General features: G+C 40.6%; 1 protein-coding gene across 1 annotated transcript in view; it reads left to right on the forward strand.

The window, feature by feature from the left end:
• Positions 1 to 1,379: 1,379 nt before the first annotated feature.
• Positions 1,380 to 12,918, forward strand: part of RAB21 (RAB21, member RAS oncogene family) — a 35,788-nt gene continuing 24,249 nt past the window's right edge. The window contains exon 1 of the mRNA XM_049883904.1: positions 1,380 to 1,821. Within this exon, the coding sequence (XP_049739861.1) occupies positions 1,672 to 1,821 (150 nt within the window). The 5' untranslated portion in view covers positions 1,380 to 1,671. The remainder of the gene's footprint in view (positions 1,822 to 12,918) is intronic.

Below are 12,918 nucleotides of genomic sequence, written 5' to 3' on the forward strand. Positions count from 1 at the left end.
CAGAAGCAGATCATCAGGTCTTTCTTCCAAGGTGCCCCTGAGTGGACTTGACCCTCCAACCATTTTCAGCATAGTGCCTGGCATATGGTGGGCACGCTCAAATACTTGTGAATGGAAGACTTTTTTTTTTTTAAGCCTAGTTTTTTTTTTTTAGTTTGAGGTGTAAAAAGCAGTCAGATGAAAGAGAATATGTTTGCCCAACTGACATCGGATTTCTAGTTACAAAGTTTGGGAAACACCAATATGGTTCCTTAAAAGTGTAGGTAGGTTTCATGAAAGGAAATGGGAAGCAGATGAGTAAATACAAGCAATAAGCAAGCCAGTTCCATCAAGGTGGAGTCAATATGGAAAATCAGAAGCTTCAGAGAAGACAGAAAAAACTGCGGAGCCAGGGCATACTGGTTTAAGATGTATCATTTATTCACTCATTCACAAATATTTATAGAGTGCCTGTTGTGCCATGGAGCCCTGGTGGCACAGTGGTTAATAGCTCAGCTGCTAACCAAAGGTCAGCAGTTCAAATCCACCAACCTCTCCTTGGAAATCCCATGGGGCAGTTGTACGCTGCCTTACAGTGTCACTAGGAGTCACAATCAACTGTTTGTTTAAAATGTGCCACAAGGTGACTCCTTGAGTCAGAATCGACTCAGTGGCAACCGGTTTGTTTTGGTTCATTACGTGTCTGGTCCTGGGGGCTGGGAATTCAGAGGTAAGTCAGTCAGACACAGCGCTTGCCCTTAACAAATCTAAACCAAATAAGAGAAATACTTTCCAAAGCAATTTCCACGAAGTGTGGTAAGCGCTGGTAAGGCAAATATTGGTGTTATGAAATACCTTAGTTGGGGGCAGGCGGGACGGGACTGGGACCGGGTGGCCAACGAAAGTACCGGTGTTATAAATACCTTAGTGGGGCGGGGGCGGGGGGGGGTAGGAGCGAAGGGGACGGGATCGGGTGGTCGGGAGAGCCTTTGAGGTTTAAGCAGAGACCTGGATAATGCGTAGGAAACCTGGGGGTCTGGGGAACTGAAAGAAGTTCAATAACTCTGATTAGGGATCCTACAAAGAATAGATTAAAGGGCATCTTGGCAGATTTGTCTTACAGTGACCCCTAGTGTGAGGAGTTATTAGCCTTGTGAATATTCCCAGGGCAAGAACGCGGTGGCTCTGCATTTCAACATTCCACCTAGCTGGGCTTGCCTCAAATGACTGATTCCTTATTCTCATAGGCTCTTACCACTGCAGCGCAGTGGTGGAAGGCAGGTAGAAGACTGTGGGTGGGCGCTAGACGCGACATTGAACTCCACCTCAGGAAGAGGCCCCAGAAGCCCCGCCCAGGTCCAGGCGCGTTCTTCTGGCCCAGGGGCCGCCCCGGGCCGCGGCGGTCACGTGACCCGCAATGTGACGTAGGAGGAAGGAGACGCCATTAGAGGGAGGTGGAAAAGGAACGCTCTTCGCCCTTCCTCCGGTTCCTGACGTGGTGGCTGGGGCTCCTCATTCTCGGACTTGCCCTCGGCTCTTCCAGGCCTCACTCTGAGGAGGGAGTGGAGACGGCGCTCGGGGTCCACAGGGCCGGTGTGGAGTGGGCTGCGCCGGCCTCTGCTGCGAAGGTTCTGTCTAGGCTGTGGACAGCTCGGCGCGGCTCTAGGGCTCGGGCGGCGGGGAAGCGACGGGATGGCTGCGGCCGGCGGCGGCGGGGCGGCGGCTGGTCGAGCCTACTCGTTCAAGGTGGTGCTGCTGGGGGAAGGCTGCGTGGGGAAGACGTCGCTGGTGTTGCGCTACTGCGAGAACAAGTTCAACGACAAGCACATCACCACTCTGCAGGTGCGGATCCGGGGCGGGCGGAGGTAGAGGCGGCGGCCGGCAGTCCCCGTAGCTGGAGGTGGCGCCTCGGCGGCCCCGGCTCCTCCGGGGCTGTGAGGACTTTGCTGCCCTGGCCCCTGGAGCTGAGCTCGAAATCTCTGGCCTGTCACCGCCGCCTTAGGATTGCCTTTGCTGTACTCGCCTTGGGGACGCACAGGGTCAGGGCAGCTTGTAGGCATGAGGGCAGGCTATTGGGAGGGGAGTGGAAGGGCCCTGAAAAGTCCCCAGTGTCCCCGTGGTGATTGCGCACGTTGTGGAGTCCCCACCGGTGGGCTGGATTTTCCCCTTTGATGCGCTTCCGCTTGGGCCCTAGGTGCCTTCACTCTTCAGTCACTGAGTATCAGCCCTTTTTCTTTCTTTCGGAATTAGGAATTTATCCGCGGATTTGATTTTGCAAACTAGGTGATTTGTAACTTAAGCGCTTACTCATGACTAAGTGTTTATACGAGTTCCATTTTGTCCTGCTTTTTTCTCAAGTAAGGTTCTGATTGGCAAGACATTCGTCTCTGGAGGGTTTTTGAAATGACCGCTTGCTCAGGTGGATTACGCAGTTAGTTTCATAGTTGCCTGCGCGGGTCTGACTTGTGGGTCAGTCATATTCTGCGAGGTAAGTCGACCCACATGGAAACGTCATGTAAATACTTGCCGACAATTGGTCTCCAAAATAAAGGTTAGTTGCTGATGGCTATTTATTTCCTGTACCTGTAACAGAGGGCCGGCTTTCATTTGCAGTTACATTGTAGTTAGAAAAGTGTTAAAATGCAATCGTTAATTGGGAGTGAACTCAGGCATTTGAGGGAGTTGTAATTCCCCCTTCCCCCATTAGTTCACACCTGCTAGAAGAAAAATCCTGCTATTCCAACTTGATTAATTTAGTAAGAGGCAGTAGAATCTGTTGGACATTTAAGCCTGACTCTGTAGGTTCAAATCTTACCTCCATCATTTAACTAGCTGTTTGACCTTGGGCAAGTTACTTAACCACTCTCTGCTTGAGTTTCTTTGTTAAAATTCAAATCTTACCTCCATCATTTAACTAGCTGTTTGACCTTGGGCAAGTTACTTAACCACTCTCTGCTTGAGTTTCTTTGTTAAAATGGGACAGATAATAGTACCTAGTTGATAGGACAGTTGTCAGGACAAATATATATGAAAGCACTTAAGACTTGGCCCCAGTGTAAGTTTTCTGTCTTTATTGTTACTACACTAAATGTACAATAGATCTTAGTTAGTGACTGTGTAGTGTGCAAGAACGGGGACACTGTTTTGTAGAATGCCCAATCCCCTAATTGTTGTGACATTTGTTGTTTGGTGCTATTATTAAACTGCGTCTAGAATTCAGGAAGATGCTCAGGTTCTGATTCCATGTTCTATTTTTACTCCTCCTGTGTAAAGCCTAATATCTCAAAACTAAATGTCAGGAAACTGCATTTTTTTAATTAAATGCTTGTAAAAGAGCACGTATAAAATTTTAATGGTTTATAGTCACTAGTGAAAGCCTTGTGTTTTAGATCAAGGAAATTCGTAGGATAAATACCTATGATGATTTGGAGGTTTACAAATTTAAAGAGCCCTGGTGGCGCAGAGGTTAAAGCGATCCACTGCTAATGGAAAGGTCAGTGGTTTGAAACCACCAGCAGCTCCTTGGGAGAAAGATGTGGCAGTCTGCTTCCGTAAGGATTTACAGCCTCAGACCCCTATGGGGTCTCTATGAGTCAGAATCAACGCGATGGCAGTGGGTTTTAGTCATTGTGGAATGTCACTAGTGAGAGCCTATATTTTGGACCAAGGAAATTTGTAGGATAAATACCTGTGGTCATTTGGATATTTACAAATTTATTTAGGTAAAGTAATAATGGCTAACATCTAGTGAGTTGTTATTGCACTAAATAAGTCTTACAACAGCCTATGAGGTGGATAGTTTTATTAGCCCCACTTTACAGGTGAGGAAACAGATTTGCTGGTGATCATAATGCCACAAGTCAAGATGCTTTAAGTGGTCCGAGCTCAGATTTGAATCCAGGCGTGATTTTACATCTTGAGCAATTAATTCACAGTCTCTGGATACTGGTAAACAATCCATTTAGCATTTTTCGTTGTGCTACAGATTTAAGATAAAAAAGAAAACCATCATAATTTAGTTAAAAAAATTTTTTAATGATAATTTAGCCCTTCAGCCTAAAAATTACGCTTTCATTGGAACTTAAATATCTTGGAAGCTAAAAGCACACTAAAGGATTTTAAACATTTGAGAGAAGCCACTGCAGTCTCCCTGAGAGGGTGAAGTTATGATAGATCTCCAGTATCAAAAGCAAGCAGTCCTAATCATAATATTCGTATAACTCATCACAAACAGTGTCTGGCTTATATTACAGAATACAGGATTTTGTAGCACTCTAATGTATGGAAACAGTACTATATCTAAGTTCTTTCTCTTATATATTAGTTCATCTCGTTTTTCCTAACTTTTTTTTCCCCAGAGAAATTTGATAAGTCAACCTTGTATGTTTTTAATTTCCAAATGGAGGGGAGATCTGTTTGTATATCGTGTATCAGAAGATACAGTCTTGTCAACAAAACTATGCACCTTTGTAAAATACACTATGTTTTTCAAAGTACACTCTCAGCATTTGTATTTCAGAGAATCTTATGACTGGCAGGAACCTGAGCTAGTTTATGGTTCACTACTTTAGTCTTTTAGTATTCCAGTCAAATGATTGTCCACTTTTGTGTGAACATCTTGGAGTGAGATGAACTGATACAGAAAGTAGAAAACTCACTATGTCCTGATGTGGCCCATTTCATTTTTAGACAGGTCTAATTTCAAATAAGTGTTTCCACATGTAAAGCCAAAATGTGTTTTCCTGTAGTTTCTAGTACTAGTTCTGCCTTCTTAATCTTGTTCTCACATGACATCTCTTATGATAGTTGGAGATAGCTATCGTATCCACTTGAGTCTTGCCTTGGGTAAACAGCTCTGGTTCCTTTAACTGAACCTCTTATGACATTATTTTACATCATTTCATCATTTTGATATGTGTTTTCTTAAAGTTTGATGCACTGATTGCACTGATGCGCTGAAATGATTCCAGGTGTGGTTTGAATGAGAGAAATGTAGGCTGTCATCTCTGTTGAGAATTCTTTTCTAATGATAAGGTTAGAAAAGATTCTGTGAGCTTTTGGGGCAGCTGTCGCATCTATTAATACTGGGCTTGCTGTGAATTAAAACATCTTAGTCTTAATTTCTGGAAAAAAAAAAAGATATCCCTCAAATTCTGTGATTGTACGGTTTTTTTTTTAAATCCCTGATTTTTTTGACCTGGTTTTGCTAAATTTGCTCCAACAGTTAAGCCTGTTAATGTCCTTTTAAATCTTGATTCTGTAATCCAGGAAACATTGGTTGAGCTCCTTTGAATCAGACACTGGGATGAGTTCTGGGCATGCAAAGAGGAATAAGGCGTGATCCCTACTGTCTAGATGAGCTACCCATTTTAACTTTGTCACCTCGAAATTTGATGAAAATTACTGCAGTGTTCTCATCAGGTTATTAACAAAGACATTAAAAGAAACAGAAGAGGGCCAAGTACAGAGCTTTGCAGCAAGTCTCCAGTGATGCATGACCAAACCAAATCAAACCACTGCCATCAAGTCAATTCTAACTCATAGTGACCCTCTGGGACAGGGTAGAACTTCCCCACAGGGTTTCCAAAGCTTTAAATCTTTATGGAAGCAGACGGCTGGCTACATCTTTCTCCCTTGGAGCAGCTGTTGGGTTTGAACCATGAACCTTTTGGTTAGCAGCCGAACGCTTTAACTACTGTGCCACCAGGGCTTCTGATGCATGACTAAACAAATAAACAAACAAAAAGCCCAATGCCGTCGAGTCAATTCCTACTCATAGCAACCCTATAGGACAGAGTAGAACTGCCCCTTAGAGTTTCCAAGGAGCGCCTGGCAGATTCGAACTGCCGACCCTTTGGTTAGCAGCCGTAGCACTTAACCACTATGCCACCAGGCATGCATAACTAGAGGTGCATTAATCCTTAGCAGTGCAGAATCTTAGGATGGGGCTTTTTCAGACTACACATGGGCCGCAGCCCATCCCCTCTTCTTTCCCCTTGAGTGAGAAACACAGTTGTTAATAGGGGAGCAGAAAACCGTTTAAGACCGACTGCTATGAGCCACTGGACACAGATCTTTTAATGAAAGCGCTTATTCCAGCATTACAAATGTCCTGACTTTTTTAGCCCTAGCCACATCAGTCTTGCCCACAGGGGATATCATGAGATGTTTTGTCAAATGCTTGCAGCAGACAAGATATACTTGTTATGTTTACTAAGTACCCAGATCTATGAAGAGGCCATATGATGTTATGGAAAGAGAAAGAACTTTGAAGTTAGACTTTAATTTGAATTCTGACTCCCACTTCATACACATTGTGATTTTGGCAGGTTATTTTAATGTAGTAAATTGGATTCTTATTTATAAGATGGTGTTACCTCCAATGAATAAAGACCGAAGAAGAATCGATACCTTTGAATTACGGTGTTGGAGAAGAATATTGAATATACCATAGACTGTCAGAAGAATGAACAAATCTGTCTTGGAAGAAGTACTACCAGAATGCTCATTAGAAGCAAGGATGGAAGACTTCGTCTCATATACTTTGGATGTGTTATCAAGAGGGACCAGTCCCTGGAGAAGGACATCGTGCTTGGTAAAGTACAGGGTCAGTGAAAAAGAGGAAGACCTTTAACGAGATGGATTGGCACAGTGACTGCAGCAGTGGGCTCAAGCATAACAATAATTGTGAGGATGGTGCAGGACCGGGCAGTGTTTTGTTCTGTTGTACATAGGATCTCTGTGAGTCAGAAGCAACTTGATGGCACCTAAGAAACAACAACCACCTGCCTTATAGAACTGTTATGTGGATTGGATAGAGAACCATCATATGCAAAGTGCCTAGCACAGCACCTGGCATGTGTGTGTTTAATAAATGTTTGCTGTTGGCTGAATATTTGGTGCTTAATTTGTTTGTTTTGTGGTAACTCAGTCAAAAAAGGTAATGAGATTAATTTCAAATGGATTATTTTGAGAACCTATATTGTCTCCAAGAGAGCACTACATTAAAAAATTGGTGGTATTTGCCATGATTTGATGTTTCAGTACTATTTCCTTTTCCCAGAGGTCCTCATAGGTTAGTTATAGTTTTGGAGTAATCTTGTAGGTAAGCTCTCTGAGAACTCAGTATCCTTTACCTGGTCTGCGGAAACCTGAACTCATATAGAGCATCCAAGCCCTCTTGTTTGATTTCCTCCCGATTTGAGGCTTTGATAAACTTGACAGACAAGAAAGACAACTGGAGCAAGGGAGTTTCTGCTTTTCTTTGATGTTTATTAAGGCAATACTACTGAACCTAAGCAATTAAATTCAAGAAACGTTTCAAACCTGTTATATATCAAGCATTGCGCTAGCTGAGGGATTTGAAGATGTGCAAAGTCTTTCTCTTGCCTTCAGGGAGCTTTTAGCGAAGGCTAACAGTTTAGTAGGGGCACTGGACTCTAATTTTTTTGTTTCAAACATTACTTGAAGGGAGGTAGCTCTCGTTGTTCATAATTTATTCTGACATTACATTAGCCATCAATTAGCCATCTTGCCTTTATTGTTAAATGATTGTGCCATTTTGGTTGTATCTACCTCTTGTCTTTTGTGTGCCCTCTTTATATCTGCTCCTGTATCATCAATTCTTTCATTTCCCCCTTTTTTTTCCTTATTAAATCGCATCTTGAGATTATGTGCTCAGGTTTAAGTGCCTTCTCACCCTTTGACTACACTATGTAGAAGGTAATATTGTTCATAGTCAGAAAACGTATAGTCATCTTTCCTTTTAGAGTTCTGTTAGTGGAATTCCACCTGTCTGCCTCCTGAGGTCTAGGATAGGTGCATGCCATTTGACTAGCAAAGCAGTGCTGTTAGGTTGCTGGAGTAGGTAGTATCCTGATGGTTTGGCAAATGAGGAACCTAAAACTTAGATTAAATTTCTGAGGTCACACAAATAGTAATGGTGTAGAACTTTATCTTAAGCTAAGTCTACTGCCCTTTTTTTTTTTAATCTTCCTGAGGAAAACCTGGCATTCAAGTCCTAGGAGTTGGTTTTACAGTTTGTATCATAGTCTCTGGCCTGGAAATCTTGGTTTCCTTGTTAGTAAGCTTAATATTTTAAAAATCTGAAATAACTTCTAAGTAGCTCTGAAAGCCACATCAGTGTTGATTCAGGCAATTCATTATAATATCTTTATAAAATAGAATAGGTGATGTCTTTTTCTTCCCTCAGTATTTTACTACGTATATGTGGACTGTAGAGGGTTGGGTGATTTGGTTTTTTAAGACAGGTTTTCTGAATTGTGGCTATGAATCTTTAATATATTAGCATTTCATATTTTACTGCCATTTTCTGCTTTGTGCTCCCAGCAACTCCTTACCATACCATACCGATTGCTGTCAAGTCGATTCCGACTCATGGAGGCCCCATGTATGTCAGTGTAGAGCTGTGCTCCATGAGGTTTTCAGTGGCTGATTTTTTGGAAGTAAATTGTTAGTCAGGCCTTTCTTCTGAGGCATCTCTGGGTGGATTTAAACTTTGAATCTTCTGGTTAGCACCGAAGTATGTGAACCGTTTGTACCACTCAGGGACTCTGAGCTACTCCTTAGAAGTGATTTCAGCTGTCCTTTCAAAAGTTTTTCACTTGACTCTAAGCTGATTATTAACCCTTTTTTAGTACCTAAAGTTAAATACAGAAGTACTGAAGCACCAACTTAGTTTTCTGATAGCTAATTTTTATTGCCTTGTTACAGAGAACTAATTTTTATAAATTATCTGCCTGAATCCTCTGGTGTCTTTAAGTCTAGAAATGGTAATAGATACTTTAAATACTTAAGCCTGAAATAGTTTTAGTGACTCTTGCAAAAATATTTTAACTATTATACACATACTCACATATACCCCTACCTATTATTGAAAGTCTGTTGAACTTAGTAGATATTAGATGAAGACAGAGAATTATTTGAATTGTTCACAATTTAGTTACTATGTTGTTTTCAACAAGTTCCTTACAGTTACACAATGCTACTTTAGATATTTTGTTTTGCCAATAGTCCGTAAACACAGTAAGTGATCCTGCTAACCAAAAAAATGATTAAAAAGACTTTTATTTGGCAGATATAATTTGTTCCTATTATTTCTCTCTCTCTCTTTTTTTAAGTCATCTGATATGATTTGAGATAAGATGTTTGGTAAAGCATCAGGTGCAAATGACAAATGAGGTTATTATTGTTATTATTATTTTTTTAATACTCAAAGTATGGAAGATGAAATGATTTGGATTAGAAGGGGTGATGGTGCTGTATCTCAGTTTATGCCAGTAGGGTGGGAAATGTACCATTACCTTGTTCCTCCTTACTTTGAGAATGTTTTGGGAGATAAGTTGGTGTCCAGGAACTCTTAGCGTCTAAGTGGAGAAGTCCTAGGTTAGGAAATGTATGTGTATGTCCTAGAAGAGGCAGCTGTGGGAAAAGGCGCTGTGAAGTCAGACAGGCTTCCACCCACTGCACTGACTGAGCTGTCTGACCTTGGGTGAGTCCCTGTATTTCTTTAAGTCGCAGGTTCACAAGTGTAAAATGAGGCTAATTACCCATTTCACGGAGTTGTAAAGATTAAGTGAGAAAGCCCTAAACACAGTGCTTGACACATAATATGTACTATTTTTTCTTCCTATGTTCCCAGAGCCTTTGCATTGATAGGGTTTAATGCCATTTTCCCCCTCCCCTTTCTAGATTGGGAGTTTTTCACAGGGATGCCAGGGATTTTTTAATCTATTGGATATGTGTGCAAATTGTTTTTGGTATATGCATATGAGCAGTTTTCTTTGGAGTCAGTGGTTTCATAGCTTTCATCAGATTCTGAAAGAAGTCCGTAATCACCCTCCCCCCGCCCCCCATCATACTGCCACATAGCCACTGAGTAAGAGTATTATAAACTGAAATGATATCTCAGTAGTCTGGCCAAATTAAGTATGCCTCATAAAGGTGATTAAAGTAAAGATAAATTTCAGCCATTTGGCTGCTGCTATCTTGATATTACATAAAGTCTTTCAGTTCTATTCTCAAATATAGTAATATTTCTTAAACAGAAGGTACTTGTTCTTTAAGATATTTATAACATATTAAAAATTTAAGATATATATAAAATGAGATGATTTATATTACAGAAGGAATCTTTCCATAGGGTCAGGCATAAGTTTTTCATTATTGGGAGGGGGGATATTAACTAGGGATCCTTTGATAGTGTGTATTGCTAGTGTTTTCAGATATTTGAGTTGAAATAATTTAGTGTGTAAGGAAATTTATAGCAGCACATCTCTTACGTAAATTGAGTTATGCCTTCATTGATCTACCTAGGCACGTGGTGTAGTCATGTTTATCTGCAATAACAATATTTGGGTGCTTCCTGTGGCAGGGACCTTATGGCTCTCTGCCCTTTACTGGAGGAGAAGTAATAGAGAGACCTCAGTCTGGAAGGTACTATAGTTTGGCAGTTATCAGTTACATCTGGAACCAGACTGCCTGGATTCTAAGTCTCGTTCCATTACTTCCTGTGTGATGTTGGGCAAGATACTTAACTGCCTGTGTCTCAGTTTTCACGCCTATAATATTGGAGTAATTATATCTGCCTCACGGGTGTTAGAAGAATTAAATGATAAGCTCTTAGAACACTGTCTGGTTCATTGTAAGCACTATGAAAGTGTTAAATATATAAAAGTATGAAATCCAGTTGAATAGAAGAGTTTTACCCATGAAAAGATAACTCATTGTACAAGTTAATGTATGCTATATATTACAAGATTAGTTTCCTTAAAATTCTTCAGGATAGAGAAATTCAGTGTGGATTTCGTGGGTAGTATAAGAAAACTTAAAAGGTTCAAGAAGAAGAGGTCATGCACTGGACTTGGGTAGGTGGAGTTCAGAGAGAGAAAAAAAGAATGGGGCTAGTTAGAGGGGAATTTTATGAACAGAATTAGAGGGAATGTGAATCAACCATATAAGTTGGAGAGTAAGTAGAAAAATAGTAGAAATTATTTTAGGAAGATAGATGTGACCAAATTGTGGAGGTCCTTGGATACAAAGGTTTTAAGACTTTTTAGGTTAGGGCTCTCCAGTTTTTACTCCCTTAAAGAAAAGCTTATGAATATTTTGTAAAAAGTGCCTGGCAGAAAGTAAGCTGCAATAATTGTTAGCTGGGATTAGCAGTAGTGATAGAATAATGGCTGTGTAGTGGTTCACTGTGTGGATGAGCCATGTGTGTATTTTTTAATTAATTTCCTATTAATGGACATGTAGGTTATTTACATTTATTTTTGTTATAGTCTACACTGTGTTGAGTAACCTTTCAGTAAAATTATTTTGTATGTTCATGGTTCCTTAGGAGAGACTTTCTTTATACTATGCCTTAAATTCGTGGGAGGGTGGTGGCAAGTTTCAGAGGGGATAGTAGAAAGGAAATAAAGGAGCTTTACCAGCTGTAATGCATTTCCCTCTGTTGAAAAATCCCCACAAAACTCTATGACAAAAAGTTTATTATACTGGTAGCTGCCACTAGGGATAGAGTGTAAAAAGATGGTTAAATGATAGTTTAAGAATGAAAACTTATTAGGGAACCCATCTATGAGTTTATGTGTGTATATATATATATATATATATATATATATATATATTTTTTTTTTCTCTTAGTCAGGGAGACTTTGTTAAGATAATCTGGCATGCGGGGCAGGGGCAGAGCAGAGTGTGAAGGAAGACCAGAGGTTTTTACATTATGGCATAATATGAGATGGGTGGTAGTAGAGCCCCAGAGGAAATAGGGAGATACGGAATGGCAAGGGAGGAAAAAACTTAATAATTCTGATTTTAAACCTCAGTGACTTGAAGGATATGATCAAAGTACTGAAGTCAGAATGGGAAGCCAATGTTGGAGAGATCAGTTCAGTTTTAAATATGTCTGAAAGAAGACAGACATCTAAATTGGCCTATCCGTTAAGTATTTGGATAGGATTCAGATTTTGAGCTTCGTCTGCATAGCATTGATACTGAAATTATGAAAATGCTTGAGGTAAAATAAATTACACAGCTACTAAGTGGCAAAGTTGAGATTCAATTCCAGGTCTGTCTCCTCCAAAGTTCATATCCTTAGCCCATACGTTACATGAGTGAGAGAAGTCCTTGTTTGCGTTTATTATTACTTATATTTGGTCTTCTTATTTTCCAAGTTGTTTCTTTTGCTATATATTTTTTTACCCTTTCCTGTATAGTTTTTTGTTTCATTGCATATTGAGTAGTATATCTTGGGCCTTGAAGGTAGACTTCCCTGATTTGGTCTCAGCTCTGCCATTTTTATCTATCTGTAGACTCTAGTTAATCACCCAATCCAGTGACTTTTTCTTTGTTGTAATTTTCCTTGGTGTGCTGATAGCAAAAAGGCCTTCCTGAAATCTAGGTTCCTGCTACTTCAGCAGTAACTCACTAGCCTAACTTTTTATCTGTCTTCCTTCTCTGTACTTTCTGCTAATGTTGTTGTTAGGTGCCATTGACTTGTAGTGACCCAGTGTGACAGTAGAACTGTCCCCATAGAGTTTTCTAGGCTGTAATCTTTACAGAGCAGATCACCAAGTCTTTTTTCCCATGGAGCCGCTGAGTAGGTTTGAACTACCAACCTTTGGGTTAGCAGCCAAATGCTTAATCATTGCATCACCAGGACTCCTTTTTCTGCTAATAGATAACACCCAAATGTATCTATATACATCTCTGAACTCTGCTCTCTATTTCTTTTTAAGTATGTCAGCTCACTCTCTGGATTCTGAGAACATTTTCTTTTCATTAATTCTTGATTCTCTTCTTTCTTCATGGTCTTAGTTGTGGCCCGTTTTTGTTTTTCTCTCTAATTTTGTAATAGCCTTCTGTCTCCCAGGACTAGTCCTATCCTTTATCGTCTAATCTCCACTCCTATCCCAG

Source organism: Elephas maximus, chromosome 4 (genome assembly GCF_024166365.1).
Source record: "Elephas maximus indicus isolate mEleMax1 chromosome 4, mEleMax1 primary haplotype, whole genome shotgun sequence".
NCBI lineage: Eukaryota > Metazoa > Chordata > Mammalia > Proboscidea > Elephantidae > Elephas > Elephas maximus.